Source organism: Arvicanthis niloticus, chromosome 12 (genome assembly GCF_011762505.2).
Source record: "Arvicanthis niloticus isolate mArvNil1 chromosome 12, mArvNil1.pat.X, whole genome shotgun sequence".
Classification (NCBI taxonomy): domain Eukaryota; kingdom Metazoa; phylum Chordata; class Mammalia; order Rodentia; family Muridae; genus Arvicanthis; species Arvicanthis niloticus.
The window spans coordinates 77341023-77357073 of record NC_047669.1 but is presented as its reverse complement, the minus strand read 5'-3'; the positions used below and the strand labels follow the sequence as shown (position 1 = coordinate 77357073).

Below are 16051 nucleotides of genomic sequence, written 5' to 3'. Positions count from 1 at the left end.
GGAGTGTATGGAATGTGGCAGCCCACCTCCATCCTTGAGTCACACAGGGAGTTAAAACATTGTACATTTTCATCAGTGTTTCAAGGCTTGTGACTACACTTTCGCTGTCTTCATACACACCTGAAGAAGGCACTGGATCTCATTACAGGTGGTTGTGAGTCACCCTGTGGTTGCTGAGAATTGAACTCAGGACTTCTGGGAGAGCAGTCAGTGCTCTTAACCACTAAGCCATCTCTTTAGTTTCTAAGTATGAATTGATCCTTGGATTTTGTGTTATTGTTCATTTGTGCTATGCAGTTCTCAGTATAGGGGTCTGTTAGATGATCCAAGTCCCAATGGGCAGATTTTTAAAGTGTTTTCCCACATATTTCAAACTACAGTACATGGGATGCACCTCAGGGCCTTGCTCACAGGAGGCCCACATGGCTGCCATGCAAGCTAAAGGGCCTCTAAATACTCACACGCTTCCCTTCCAGCTCACCCAGATCTCTTTTATCAGTGGGTCTTCTATAGACAGCTATGGCATTGCTAGTGTGAGCTTGAAACAGCCTGTATTTCAGGAGAGTGAGAGCCCTTTATTTCTGATCCTGATCCTGTTCACAGTTTGTAATGCTGAGACATTGCTGGGAAAATAACTGTCACCAACTTGTGAAGACATGATGTCACCAGTTGCCTATTTTCAAAGAATGAGACACTGCTGTACAAGAGCTACCTTAGACGTAGTCCCAGTGAAAAGCCAAGTTGTGTTGGTCGCTGGCTAGCCACTGAACTGGTGACTGAGTTTACACTTGTTACAGTCCATCTTTTGTTCTGGTGAAGAACACTTGCAGCTTTCCTACAGAACAGGAAGTGAGAACCTAATCACAGGACACTATTACCATTATATAGAGAAGTGGCAGCTCACGGGATGCTTCTGGAAGGAAGCTCCTGCTTTGGAAGGGTGAGAAGAACACTGTTCCAAGAGTTGGGAGTTTCACAAGGCAGTTTCACTGTTGGTGAAGTGCAGATGAGAGTAGTCTCCGGTTGTAGCAGCATAATTAAAGACTTGCTGGAGCAGCATTTACAACTGTAGGGTACTCACTTGATTGACTACCACAGCCACCAGTATACCAGGAACAAGTACACAGGAATCAGATAACTTCCATTTTTGGTTGGACATCTTATTTTGACAGGTTTGTTTTATATATTCAGATGCTGACCAGATTAACATTTTCAAATTTTTCTACACTAATGACTTTTACTTTAGACTTGGGGATTACACTTGGAATATGAATAATCCTTGGAAAGCAGGGAGTAACGTTTTAAGCAAAACAGTCCTGCCCATATCAGTGTTTGTCCTTACCATTGCCAATTCTAGAACACAGATCTTTGGATTACTGCTTGCCAGTCCTGTTTCTTTCGCTAGTTCTCAGCAGTGCCCTCAGCAGTGTGGTTAGTGCTGGGTCCCCATGCAGCCTCCGGCCTCCTTTGTGGTGGTTTCTGTGGAATACCTATCTGTTTGTCTTTGAACTTGAGACTTTCATCACCTGGAGTTCCTGTAGATGGAATTCTGGACTTTTCCCTACTTAGGGCATAAGTTAATTGAAGATCAAATCTACTTTACTGGATACTTTAAAAAAAAGTTTTTCTTTTCTGCAGACTGTTAGCTTTCCCCCTTTCTTGATGGGAAATATAAACATTAAAATGTCTTTTAAGAGTTTGCTATAGTAGGTTTGATAAACTGTCAGCACAGGTTCTTCCAACACATCTGAAATAACTACTGCTAATTCTTCTTAATTTCTTCTTGGGAAGAGATTTTTAGTTTTGATGGGGTTTTATCTAATATACATTACTGGGCATGAACCAGTTGTCTCAGTTTTCTTAGTTTGCAGTGCATGGATGTAGTTATTTGGCTAGCATTTGCCCAAAAATAGATTTAATGTTCATTTTGCATTTGGTACTGATGGAGACACCAGCTTATAATTTTTCAAATTTTCAGAAAGTCCTCTGAAGGTAAAAACACCAGGGCACTTTGTTCCTACAATGAAATAACATGCTCCTGGAGTGGTGGCACACCAGCCTATAACCCTAACCCTTTGAGTGAATAGTCTCCTGTTTGGAAGAGCTTGTAGATGTCAGATTGAGCTTGGTGGCTGGGGGCAGGCTGGGAGCTCTGGAAGAACAGCTATTGCTACCTTTAGTTTTCTGAGCCAGTTTCTCAGTGTAGCTCTGGCTGTCTTAGAACTAACTGTATAGGCTGGCCTAGAATTAAGATCTGCCTGCCTTCTCCCAAGTGGGAGTGCTGGGATTAAAGGTTGTGTGCCACCACACCTGGTGCAAAACTACATTTATTTGTAGTCAAATGACATGGGCTGGCAAATGACAGCCACCAGGCCAACCTTGCTTGATAGTAGCTGACCAAAGGCTGCCTTTTTCTGGGACTCAGTTACAAAGACAAACATTACCAAGTCCACCAGGTTACTAAAGTAACCATGTGTTACTTTAGTGTTCTACAGTTTGTGTATTGATGTGGCTGTCACACTCACGTCTGGCTTTTCATGGCTGTAAGGCTAGTTTTAAGAAATCCCCAAATTTGAGCTGGTAGCAGATATATCAAAGACGTGTTGCAGCACTTGAGACCTGTGTCTTTGACTGTGAGACTTAGGCAGAAGTAGATTTGAGCTCTCGTGTCTGGCAGACAGCTCTGCTCTCCAGCATCCTTGTCTGGCAGACAGCTCTGCTCTCCAGCATCCATGAACTGCCAGGGTCTGTGGAAGGGATCTGTGTGCCTCTTCAGTGGATTTTTTGCCTACCTCAGGTTCTGATAACCCCCTTCACAATATTTAGCTCATCAAAAATGCACTTCCTTAAAGGAACCCTTCCTTGAGACTACAGTGCAGGTCCCAGTGCTTGTGGATTGCTGAGACAACCATTCACACGTGGGCAGAAGGACTCTGCATCTGCCATAGCTAATCCAAAAGTTTGAGGTTCGGTTTTGTTAAGTGTTTTTAATATTGGAGAGAAGATTAAGGCTAAATTTTTGTTGAGTCCGTAGAGTTTCTTTTTGTACCAACTCAGCAATTCAAGTACTTAAATAAAGGAAATGCTTCTTAGCATGCTGGGAAGGTACTTAGAGTGCTGGTAAATATTTCAAAATAGTGTGAAGGAGGATTAGAAATGAAGCTGAGAAATGGGAACACAAGGTTCTCTTCTCTCCCCTCTCCCTCTGCTCCCTTTCCTCTCCAGTTCTCTCTTTGATTTCCTAGACAGGGTTTCTTTGTGTAGTCCTGGCTGTCCTGAAACTCACTCTGTAGAGCAGATTCTCCTACCTCTGCCTCTCCAGTCCTTGGACTAAAGGTATGCACCACCACCACCACCATCAGGCTTTTCCTCTATTAAGTCTAAACATTTAAAAGTACTTTTAGGTGAGTAGCTTTATGAGGCTGAAGGTTTTCACCTCATTCTTGGGAGCTGTTACTGGAAATGACAATAGTTGGTCCATATAGGGAAGCAAATGGAAGCCATATGCCTGTCAAACCAGCTTTTTAATTGTTCATATAATTAAGACTGGCTCAGGGCTGTTGTTGAGTGTGTATAGTACAGTCTTGTGACAAGATTCTGTATTTACATGAATTTTCACTCATTTTTCAGAATCTGTTCGTAAAGACAGAGAACCCCATACAAAAATGAGACTGAGACCATGTATGCTTAATGAGAAGGATGCAGTACAGATGCATAGTGACACCCCGAAAGCAAAAACGGTGCCCGAGAAAGTCCCCCGCAGATGTGCTACCGTTGCTGCAAATAAAATAAAGACGATGTGTAATCTAAAAGAAGTGGTCTCAGGACCAGAGAATGTCGGCATTAGGACGAACAGCAGAAAACTGCCCTACCGACAAGCCTCTGCCGCGGCTAAGAAAAAGTTACTGAGTGTTTATAAAGAGGATGATGCACTCATACATTCAGAGAACGAAAAGGAGCTAGATCATAGGCGGTTCAGATCCCGGAAAGAAAAAGCCCAGCCATAACTGAGGTAGAAAGGGTACCAGAAGTGTCAGCGCCTCCAATGCCTGCCCTGAAGTCCACTCCCAACCTTAAGCCGTACCAGGACCTTTGAACAATTTTGTGAAAGCCATTATCCTGGGTCAAAGTGGGATGATGGCTTCCAGTTAGCCCTACCCAGCACAGCACGGGGTGTTCCAAAGAAGTAGGAGACTGTGTAGTCAGGTGAGAAGGCAAAAGGGCCCACTTTCTGTAAAGCAAGGGCTTGACGTAGCTTGAATCTCTAGAGAAAAAGATGCATATGGGATATATGGGGAAATGATGTTAATTTCAATGGTTTATCCTCACAGTCTCAAACCTAGGTCATTTCCAAAGGAGGGGCCAGTGCGCCCATTTGACTGCTGAATTTTAACTGGATCTAATTTATGTAGTGCACATCCCTGGGGACTGAACACAAAAAGAACTGGGAGAGCCAATGCTGGGGTGTTACTGACTTCTGAAGAGGAGTGTGGGAAAGACTATCATTAATGTCTTATTTATACATTGGAATTCATACTGAATGATAGCTACCTGGCATGAGTAATTCAGGGAATGTATCTTTCTAAGAAAGCTCTCAATGTGACTATTACACTTTTTATTTCTTCCATGTAGCAGCAAAGATGTAGAGGCCAGACTTGTAGTCAGAAAATAAAACAGAAAACTCATCTCTTTAGGTGATAGAGTTAAATCCTATTTCTTATGTTTCTCTACTGCTCCTTTAAAGTTAGAAATGTGAACACTGCAGGTTCATTTCAATCTCATGGACAAGCCAAGTGTCAGGAATCTGGCAGAATCTGGTCATTGTGCTACAAATGCTTTGCCTATAGAGAGTGTAGTCTTTAGTTTGTTCATGGCTATTTGTTGACATTAAGGTCACCAGATGTGACCTGTGAATGTACTGTCAAGTCTTTATGTTACTGGAGAAACTTGTCTTCAACAGTTTGTTTTTCCAATTAAAAATAGCTGTGACTATTAGGCATAATTTGCATGTGTAAACCAAAAAAATGGAACATAGGGGTGTGTATTTTTTTTCATTTAACAGTAACGCACATTTTTCAGTTACATGTATGGCCAAAGTGTCCAGATTACTTGAGAAACTTGTTTGTGGTTGCATGCCTGCTTAAAACAAACAAAAACACAACTCAGAATATTCTAACATAGTGTCTGTCTTTTTGTAACTCACTTTGAAATCTTCAGCATCTTGCCACAAGCACAGGAAGAATTCCCTTCCTCTTTGGTGCATGGGTTTGATTATTATTATTGAGCTCTAATGAAAAATTTAAATGTTCAATCCAAAATGTCATAAAATTACTTATTGGGCAATCATCCTCAAGAAATGCCATGAAATGAAAATATACCAGTCTTATGAAGACGTGAATTTTGGCAGTGTGAATTGAAGGTTTGAATTTACAATTTGCTGTGTGGTAGGACTATTCTCTGTCACCATCTGATCCTATCCAGCCTTTCATAATGGAATCCCTTTCTGATTTAGCCTTTAATTGGAACATAATTTTATTTACCCTTTAAAGTGTTTGGTCTCTTTATTGTGACTGAATGGAGTAACCCGCTTGTAAAATCCCTCCTGGAAATGTGTGCAGAATTTAAGGCTTGGCCAACGAGCCATCACTTCCATGTGGTTTACAACCATGTTTCAGATTTCTGTTAATGTTTTTTTTTTTTTTCATGTGTGATTGAGAAATCAAATTAAGTATCTTATTGGCAAAATATCAGCTTAACAAACATACAAAGAGAAAGCCAGATAAATTTGTCCATCAGCTCACTTACATCAACTAACCTTGGAGTCCGAGTCTTAAGACACCATAGTGATAATCTTGTATGTGTGCTATAGCTACATATAAAGTGTCCGATTTGGTATTAATCTGCTTTTTATTAATAAGTGTTTCTTTTAAATATGTACGTTAACATTGATGCTTTTTCCCAGTAGACTTTAAGCATCGTTTTTCTACATCATGAGAGACTTTAAACAACTTCCCGAGAGTTTTGATTTTAAAAGGTCCTTTTGACTCCCAAATATTTACTTACATTTTACCCAAAAGGCTGAGCAATGCAGGCCCTATTTCCTCACAAGTAAATCTAGAATGTGTCTTTATTTCCCAATGAAGTACCAGTTTCCTTTTTCCTCGTGGTTTGCTTTTTTCTCGTGGGAACAGTATTCAGTGGAGCTTTTTGTCTTCCTACACACAAACTAGAAGCACACATTTTTCTTGTCATTAAAGTAGAAAACACTGAGTTACACATGGCCAGAAGCCTAGCCTTGAAGCCTCACTCAAGTTCTCTGGATCCGCTTGTAGTCAGTCATCAGCCCTGAAGCTGTCTGTGCTTCCCCCGCAGCTCTGGGTTTCCTCTGCGGGTGGGTCCTCGCCGGCAGGTCGCGGGGTGTGAAGCGGGCGCTGCGTGCCCCAGTCAGTAGAGTGCCGGAAGCGCGCTGCCGGAGAAGTTCTGCGGCGGACCGGAAGCTCTGAGGCGGTCACTCGGACCGAGGGCGTGGCCTTGCTCAGAATCGGGGCGGGGCGTGGTCTAAAGGGGTGTGAGTGGAGGCCGGCGCGCAGGCGCTGTCTGGCCGAGAGGGACTGAGGTACCATGGCTGCCACGTTCTTTGGCGAGGTGGTGAAGGCGCCATGCCGAGCTGGGACTGAGGAGGAAGAAGAAGAAGAGGAGCAGAGCAGGCGGGACACGCCGGAGGACCGGGAGGTCCGGCGCCAGCTGGCGCGGAAGAGGTCAGGCTCCGGGAAGGCCGCGAGCGTCACGCTGGGACGCTGACAGCAACGCTTGCCCTCCGCCTTACGCTTTAGGTTATGCCGTGTGTCGGCCGTATTTCTTTCAAAACTACTCAAAACACACAGAAATGAGATGACGCTGGCCCCTTGGCCAAGGTTTTACCACATCCATTCTCTCACACCACACGTACGAATGTCCGGTTCGAACTCCCCACACCTCTTCCTAAGCATGCTCACTTTATGCGTATTCATTTATTTTGTATGTTGTTGGGCCAGAAGTTGGAGTTGGGTGTCGGGTGGCACTTTCCATCTTTTTGAGAAGTCTTTCACTGAACCCAGACCTCACTGTTTCTGCTTCACCGGCTGGCCCCCAGACCATAGGGATTCTGCTGTTTTTCTATTACCTCCACTCTCAGCTTTTAGGCGGGTTCCAGGATCAGAACTTGAGTCATCATGCTTGTGTTGGCAACTTAGCATCTTACCTGCCCCAGGTATGCTAATAAGTTTTCAATATCATACCAGTTCACAGTCAAAGTCACCTAGATTTTTAAAATACACTCTCTGGTGATTTATGCCAACTACAGACACTATTGACAATTCCTTTCATTTTTAACAGCCCCCTCTCACCTGTCACTCGTCCCTGAGAGCCTTGGTTTGTCTGATGGTCAGTCTTCGCTTACTTTTTCCACAACTAAATGCTTGAACATTTGTTTGGAGTTCAGCATTTTGCTGTCAGGAATGTTTGAGATGCTTTTAGTGTCCTTTTATATACCGTGTCTGGCTCATGGGTGCTGGCATTCCATGTGTCAGGTCAGTATGAAGTTTGTTAGTAGTTTTACTCATTGAGTCCATGAGTAGTCGTTGCCTGAGCCTACAGTGTTTTATAAAGAGAAAATGTATTTTATCCATTCGGCAGGCCACCAAGGATTCTGATTCTTTTATCTAACACCATCTATCCATCCAACTATCCACTCATCTCTGTTTTCTATCACCTAGCGGTTCATCCATCCATGTATATATGCATATAGAGCACCTGTCTACTATCTGTATCTCTGTATATCTATAAGTAACATGTCTATCTACCATCAATCTCACCTTCTGTCTTCCATCTATTTATACATCCAGCTCTATATAGCATCTCTTTATCACTTATCTCTTAATTTGTCATTCTATCACCATATCTTACAGTGTAAGGGTAGTTACAGTGACACTTGTTTACTTCTGTCTCTTGCTGTTAGGGAGGTGCAGCTTCTCGGAAGACAGACAGAAGCCCCTTTGGAGGCTGTACTCCTAGAGAAGCGCCCTTGCTCCAAGTTTATAATTGCAGTAGGAAGCAATGCAGCAGGTAAGTGCCAGTGTTAGGAGTAGCCATCCTGTAGGAAGAATGGACTAGGAGGTCACTTGTTTCTCCCTACATCTCATGTAATTTAAAAAGGTCATAACAGGTCCGAGGCATGTGGCTCAGGTGGTAGAGTGCTTGCCTGTCTCAAGACCTTGGGTTTGAATCCCAGTACCATATGAACCGGGCATGGTACAATCCGAGCACTCAGCAGGTAGCAGGTAGAGGTGGCAGATGGGAGCCTGAAGAAGTTCCGAGGCCAAGCTGGGCTACATGAAGCCCTGTCTTAAAAAGCCACAGTAATTTTATTTCAAGGAAAGTAGAGTGCCTGTTCTTTTCATCTTTGTAATGAGATTAAAAGGAAATATGCTTAGCTTCAGAATTACAGTTCAAGGCCTTGTTTTCCGGTCTGTTGTAGTATCCAGAGGTCTAGCAATAATTGCAAACATCTGGAACACTTCGGTTCTAAGGTCTTCCAATGCATTTATTGACCTGGTAGGTTCAAGGTAGAATAATGTAAATTTACTTGGAACAGCGTTGTATGTCAGTACATGTGGAGATCTTCATCATTTCAGTGGGTTTGCAGGCTCTGAGGAGATCATTTGAGAACTCTGGTTAAGAGCTCTTGCCCTGGAAGTGAGCCCTAGTACTTAAAGATTGTGTAAGTAAGCAGTAGGCTCACCCATAATGTAAAGGTCTGCTTGCCTAATTATTTTAGAAGAATGTTACATTTTGAGAGACTGGTACAAAGTTTGTGGACAAGTCTGTCTTTCCAGTCCCTGTTTGTAGTTCTGTGTGGAGAGTATTGACTTTCACTCCTCGATCTCAAATTTTGTTTGCCCAAAGTGGTCCAATTGGACTGTCTTTAATGTTTTAAAAAGAAACTTGGGCTGGAGAGATGGCTCAGTGGTTAAGAGCACTGACTGCTCTTCCAGAGGTATTAAGTTCAATTCCCAGCAACCACATGGTGGCTCACAACCATCTGTAATGGGATCTGATGCCCTCTTCTGGTGTATCTGAAGACAGCTACAGTGTACTCACATACATGAAATAAATAAATCTTAAAAAAAACAAAAAAACAAAAAAACTTTAAAAAGAAACTTATGCCAGGTGGGGTGGTGTACTTTAATCACGGCACTTGGGAGAAAGGACAGGTAGACTTTGTGAGTTCAAGGCCAGCCTGGTCTACAGATCGAGTTCCAGGACAGCCAAGGCTACATAGAGAAACCTTGTCTTGAAAAACAAAACACCACCAACAAAATTTAACTATGTGCATATTTTTATGTGTGGGTTTGCTCTAGAGTACAAGCTAGAGGGCATCAGATCCCCCAGAGCTGGAATTACAGATGGTTGTGAGTCACCAGGGGCAGGTGCTGAGAACCAAGCTGAGGCATAACAAGAGCAGTAGTCAGTGAACTCTGCACTGTCTCTCCAGCCCCAAAGTAGACGGTCTGATGCCTGCTTCAGTGGTACGTTCTGGGGTGGCTGAGCTTCAGTCTGAGTAGGAAGCTCAGTTCACGCAGCAGATGCCAGCGCATGTGAACATTTCTCTCCACAGCATTTCTGTCAGCGTTTGTTATGAACTCAGGAGTCTGGGAAGAAGTTGGTTGTGCTAAGCTCTGGAATGAGTGGTGCAGAACTACAGACACTGTCCGTCTGTCCCCTACAGATGCTTTCTGTGTGTTTTATCAGCTGAAATCAGATCCCTCGGTATGTGGTACTTGACTTAATATTCTTAAAACAGTTCTGTAGGCATGAGACCTTGATAGCAAGCAGGTTCTCAGGCCAGGCCTCTCCTCTGTCACCCAGAGTATTCTCTGTCCTGATATTCATTTCTCATGTCTCAGTGAGTTTTAGGCCTCATTCTTCAATGTTAGAATCAGCAGATGAGCAAACTGCTGTGCTATCTTCTGTTGCTGTAACAAATGCCTAAAACATAATCAGATTACAGAGAGAAAAGGCTGACTTTTGGCTTGCAAGTTTTGAAGTTTCAGTGCTTGACTGGGGCAGACCCTTTGCTTGTAGGCCTGTGAGGGTCGGGGGGAGTTGATGCTTCATGGCAGGACTGTTCAGGGGCAGCACAGCTGAACCCAAGGCCAGAAGCAAAGGAGCCAGAGGAAGAGATGGATGCCACAGCCTGTCAAGGACACAGCTAATGACCTGAAGGCTCTTTTGAGTGAACCCATGTGCCTCTTGGGGCTTTCGGCTCCGTAGAGCGATATCCGTCACTGGTAGTGAGGAGGTATGCATATGATGAAGGCCAAGTGTGTGTGCACTTTACGGGAGAACTCTTGAAATTCCCCTTTCAGGTTTTCCTCTGTCAGTGTAGCTGCTACATTGCTGAAGATCAGCAGTTCCAGTGGTTGGAGAAGGTAAGAGGAAGAGAACCTGTCTCGATAGCCAGGTGTGTGTTGGCTGTTCTAGGGGCTGGGGTTTTGTCACTTAGATCTATGCAGTCAAATATTAGATGAGAATTTGTTTCTTTAAGAAAATATTTTAGGACTTATGGAGTATTTGTGGGTTTTTTGTTCGTTTGTTTGTTTTGTTTTGTTTTTGTTTAAAAAAAGGAAAGTTTTCAGCCAAGTAATGGTGGCTCACACCTTTAATCCCAGCACTCCGGAGTCAGGCAGGTGGATCTCTGGGAATTCAAGGCCAGCCTGGTCTACAGAGCAAGTTCCAGGATAACCAGAGCTACACAGAGAAACCGTCTCAGAAAATCAAAAAGTTTAAAAAAAAAATGTTTAAAATGAGCAGACTAGCAAGGTAACTGGCATTGTGTCAGACTCTGCTGTCACCTAGCACAGAGGGAGAGGAAAGCATCAGGGCCTTGAGGGAGTAGCCACATTCACTGCCATACTCCCAAGTACCACACATGCATTTCTTAGCATTAGGTATGGTTACAAACTCTCATTTTGGAAAAATGAATTCAAGGACTTAAGAGAAAAACTATAATTTGGGCAGTTATCCATTATGCATTGGACATGCCTTCTCCACAATGTTTGAGACTAGAAATGTTTTGTATTTCATATTTTTTAAAGTTTTGGAATATTTGTATATACAGAATGACATATCTCAGGGATAAGACTCAAGTTTAAATACAAGTTTATGTTTCATATATAGCTTTAAAAAAATGTATAAAATTTTAAAGTTGTAAAGTGAAGTTTCATGGCATGAAGTTTTCCACGTGGCTTGTCATTAGCCAGGCAAAGGTTTTGGATTTTGGGTTAGTATCATTCACTGTATCCATACTTTATCTATAGTGCATATGTTACTATGGGTTAGTATCACTCACTGTATCCATACTTCATCTATAGTGCATATGTTACTATGGGTTAGTGTCACTCACTGTATCCATACTTTATCTATAGTGCATATGTTACTATGGGTTAGTGTCACTCACTGTATCCATACTTCATCTATAGTGCATATGTTACTATGGGTTAGTATCACTCACTGTATCCATACATTATCTATAGTGCATATGTTACTATGGGTTAGTGTCACTCACTGTATCCATACGTTATCTGTAGTGCATATGTTACTATGGGTTAGTATCACTCACTGTATCCATACGTTATCTGTAGTGCATATGTTACTATGGGTTAGTATCACTCACTGTATCCATACGTTATCTATAGTGCATATGTTACTATGGGTTAGTGTCACTCACTGTATCCATACGTTATCTATAGTGCATATGTTACTATGTGGCTGGCATACACTTATTTTCATTAGAAGCACAATTGTATATTTATGTATGGACAGTCTGCAGCAATCAGATGGTGATTGGTGTGCCCAGAGCCTCCAACATTTACCACTTATTCCACCTGTCAGTGAGGAGGATGTTTCTAAAAACATCTCTGTGCGTTTGAATGTAGATGCTAAAATGAAGCTCATCGTTACTCAGGGTGGCAGCCACAACCGCTACACTGTTGTACATCACATGGATCTTGGGTGCTGCCATCCTCAGGTCAGAAATAAGAAAATGAGGTGAAGATTGCTTAGCTAGCCCTCAGAGCGTGGTCACAGGGGCAGCAAAGCCTGTGCTCCATCCAGTCCACTGCACGCCTACAACATGAAGTGTTGCTGTCTGCTGGGGGGCGAGTTACTAGAGCAATGTTTACGGTGAGGCAAAATTCAGTTTAACATAAAATCCATGTTCTCTTAGGTTTTCGGCTTCCGACCCAGAAAGAACATGCAGGTAACAGTTCTCACATGCCGGCACATCACAGAGTATAAGACCTCCGAGTCTACCTGCAGCCTTTCTTCTCCTTTCCTGAGAGCCCTAAAAACTCAGAAATTCAAAGATGCTGTCTGCTGCCCACTGCTGGAACAGCCGAACATTGTGCATGACCTGACTGCAGCAGGTGGGGCTGAAGGTCACAACCTTCACACTTTGTCACAGGCTTTATTGATGGCTGTTGATATACAAGTAAACACTTTCTGAGGTCTTTGTCAGTGATCTTGGATAGCAGTTCATTGCTGTTGATTCTTTGGGTTTGTACTTGCATGCGTGGGATATTCAGCTTAATTTTAGGAAACCCTGGATTACAGTCGTGACAGCACCTTAGGTTCTCTGCCTCTGTGCTTCTTCTCAGTTTCAGATTCTTCAATCTCAGTGTGTAACCCAGTGTTAGATGTAGATTGTTGGTATATGAAAGTTGGCAATTTAAATTATTAAAGTAGAAAGTTTTGGATGTTGAAGCTTGGTTGTTAATCTTTTGGGGTTTTTTGTTTTGTTTTTAAGATTTATTTATTTTATATATGTGAGTACACTATTGCTGTCTTCAGACATGGTTGTGAGCCACCATATGGTTGCTGGGAATTGAACTCAGGAACTCTGGAAGAGCAGTCAGTGCTCTTAATTGCAGAGCCATCTCTCCAGCCTCTTGGTTGTTGTTCTTAATGTTTTTATCTTGCTTCTCTTGTGACAAAATATCCAGCGGAAGTGGTTTGTGGGAGAAAGGGTTGTTGTGGCTTACAGTCGAAGGGGACACATTCTATCATGGCAGCCTGAGTGAGGCCACTGGGCCCATTGCATCTGCATCAGGAAGTAGAGTAAGGTAAAGGCTCAGGCTTGGCTCCCTCAGCCTTTGGAGTTGTGGCACCCACAGTTAAAGAGGCTCTGCCCACCTCAGTTAACCTAATCTGGATGACCCGCAGGCATGTCCCGAGGCTTGTCTCCTGGGTCATTGTAGACCCTGTCATGCTGATACCACTGACCATCACAGCACTGCTCACACACAGTTCGTCAGAACAGAGTGCCATTGTTTTCAGTGGTGGCTTCTGTTAAATGCATTTTTAAGCACAATCCTTTGCCTTTTGTGTTACAGTTCCTAGTATGAGAAAACTAGTTCTCAGCATGTGCTATATATTACTCTTTGTGACTCCTTTCAGAGGGCAATATTCTAATATTTGAGTTCTTACAGTTATGATAGGATGTTCAGAAAATGAAAAATAAAGATAATATTTATAAAACATTATTAGGAAGGGAGTTGGCTTTGAAAGAAGATACCCATAATTGGGTCGACATGATACTTTAATTAAAAGAGGAAGAAAGTGGGCTTTTTCAAAATAACTTTTATTGTTTAAAAGTGTTTAACTTAAAAATCTTGTCATTGAGCTGGGCAGTACTGACACATAACTTTAATCCCAGCCCTTGGGAGGCAGAAGCAGGCAGATCTCTGTGAGTTCAAGGTTGGCCTCATCTACAGAGTGAGTTTCAGAACAGCCATGACTAAAGAGAGAAACTCTGTCTTGAAAACAAACAAACAAACAAACAAACAAACAAGCCAAACAGTTTTTCCCTTTGTGTGTTTGTAGTTCTGAGCTACTGTCAAGTATGGAATATCCCTGCAGTTCTGTATCTGTGCTATACTGATGTGATGAAGTTGGACCTTGTCACAGTTGAAGCTTTTAAGCCTATACTTTCTTCCAGAAGCTTGAAGTGCTTGGTGAAGGTAAGGTTGCAGCTCTCTCCAGTAATAACTGAGCTGTAGCAGTGAACTGAATGATGGGAAATGCTGCAGGACAACTTAAACCCTAAGTAGCACAGCTGGAGCTTCACAGTGAGCCACTTAGAACCTGCTGTGTCCCCACCCGTGCTCCAGCTGTCCTCTGTAATGTGCTGGAGGCTTTGGTCCTGTGTGTGCATTAATGTACTGCAGTGATATCCCATGTGCCCTAGTTTTATTTATGTGTGTGTATCAGGCATCCAAGCGCTTATGGAGTGGAAATTACAAGTGTTGTTAGTCACTGACGTGGTGCTGGGAAATGAACCTAGGTCCTCCGCCAGAGTTGTAAGTGCTGTTAACTGTGGAGTCATCTCTTCATCCCTGAGTTATTTCAAATTTAGCTTCTCTTGCAATGGGCTTGTGCATTTTCCCATTTAGCTGAGGGCTGCATTCCTCAGGGCAGGCCAGGGCTGTCTGTCTCAACTGTGGATGGTTCAGTGGAGCTGACATCAGAAGATGGTGATGTCAGTGGGGAGAAGTGAGCAGAGAGGCAGTATACATAATGTGAGGAGAACATGAGCCACCATGTGAGGATTGTGGGGGGTGGGGATGTGTGAGAGGTGAGGTGTTGAGGGGCTGCAGGTTTGGAGGGTTTGGGCAGGGAAATGTGTTGAGTGAGTTCTAGTTAGATTTCTGTTGCTGTGATAAAATATTCTGACCAAGAGCATCTTTGGGAAGAAAGGATTTTCTTGGCTTACACTTCGAAGTCACTGTCCATCACTGAGGGAAAAGAAATCAGGTCAGGAACAGAAGCAGGAACCATGGAGGTTTGCTGGTGGTTGCCTCATTCACAGGCTTGTGTTCAGCTGTCTCCTTATGCAGCCCAGGGAGTGGTGCTGCTCACAATGGGCTGGACCCTCCCCTATCAGTTATCAATCAGGACCATCCCCTCAGACATGCCTGACCCGAGCAAGCTTGTGATGGAAACTTCCTTCTCAGCTGACTAAGCTGCCATGTCAGGCTGGCCAGGCCAGTGGGTTTGAGTCGCTTTGCTGTTCCCTTTCCATTGAGCAAAGCAAAAGGCGGCTCGGCTCGCACAGTGTATATGATGTGGGGTGTTGAAAACCGCTCTGCCCCACGCTTGGGGGCCAGAATGTCGGTGACCGCTCTATCAGTGTTGGAACCCACACTGCCAAAAGCCTTGGAGGCTAAATTGTTAGAGCCCACACTGCCCCAAGCTGCTCCAGTCTGCGGGTCTGGGTTCAGCAAGAGAGAGAGTGAGGACGGACACAAAGAATGGAGACCAGACAAAGTGTGATTCAATCCTGGTTATTCTTCAGTCTCTCTTCTTCTCTCCAAGTTCCTAGTTCCTAGTACCAAGTCTCAGGTCCTGGGCTTCGGCACCAAGTCTCAAGTCCTAATCCTAGTTCTAAGTTGTTAGTCTTTTTCCCAGTTCCAAGTTATCTGCCTCAAGTCTCAAGTCCGCTTCCAAGTACAGGTGTCTAATAATTTCTTCTGTCTGCCTCTCGCCTTTTATATGTCTCACTTCTAAGTCACACCTTTAAGTCACGCCTTTAAGTCTTATCTCTAAATTACTACACCTTTAAGTTACACCTTTAAGTCTCACACACCCAAAGGAAAATCCTGGATATATAAAATAAGATGTTATCAGAGTGTGCTCAGTTGTTGTAGGCTGTTGAAAACAAGTCTCTTGTCAGGGTATATGGCTCAAGATGGCTGCAAGGATGATAGCCGACTTCTGTCGGCTCCCCACAGTGGGGGCTGGTGACAACTGTTTTTCTCTTTCCAGAACATTCCTGAAAGCACAGAAATACTGAAGAAATTGATGACTACAAATGAAATTCAGAGCAACATTTACACATGACCCCAAAGGTGGTGAGCTGTGGCTAAGACCTGCCTGTTCCAGGGGGCAGTCACTACTGTTTTGTACTTTATTCTGCCTGGGATGTTTTGATGGTAATAAAAATCTTAAAAATTAA

At 43.3% G+C, this 16051-nt stretch overlaps 2 protein-coding genes across 2 annotated transcripts in view; both read left to right on the top strand.

Annotated features, from left to right (window-relative positions):
- Brwd1 (bromodomain and WD repeat domain containing 1) overlaps positions 1-5548 on the top strand; it is a 90714-nt gene extending 85166 nt beyond the window's left edge. Inside the window, exon 42 of the mRNA XM_034514781.2 lies at positions 3631-5548. Within this exon, the coding sequence (XP_034370672.1) occupies positions 3631-4007 (377 nt within the window). The 3' untranslated portion in view covers positions 4008-5548. The remainder of the gene's footprint in view (positions 1-3630) is intronic.
- Positions 5549-6532: 984 nt separating this feature from the next.
- On the top strand, positions 6533-16051 carry Psmg1 (proteasome assembly chaperone 1). Its single transcript, XM_034514767.2, has 7 exons — positions 6533-6758; positions 7997-8103; positions 9656-9807; positions 10407-10469; positions 12266-12464; positions 13921-14057; positions 15862-16051. The coding sequence occupies exons 1-7, from the start codon at positions 6622-6624 to the stop codon at positions 15934-15936; spliced, it is 870 nt and encodes a 289-aa protein (XP_034370658.1). The 5' UTR covers positions 6533-6621; the 3' UTR covers positions 15937-16051.

Bases quoted from the DNA above. Each gene is read 5' to 3' on its own strand.
- Psmg1 (XM_034514767.2), top strand. From the start codon at position 6,622: ATGGCTGCCACGTTCTTTGGCGAGGTGGTGAAGGCGCCATGCCGAGCT. The intron at 10,470-12,265 runs GTAAGAGGAAGA...ATGTTCTCTTAG, and splicing joins AGTTCCAGTGGTTGGAGAAG to GTTTTCGGCTTCCGACCCAG. The intron at 14,058-15,861 runs GTAAGGTTGCAG...TTCTCTTTCCAG, and splicing joins GCTTGAAGTGCTTGGTGAAG to AACATTCCTGAAAGCACAGA.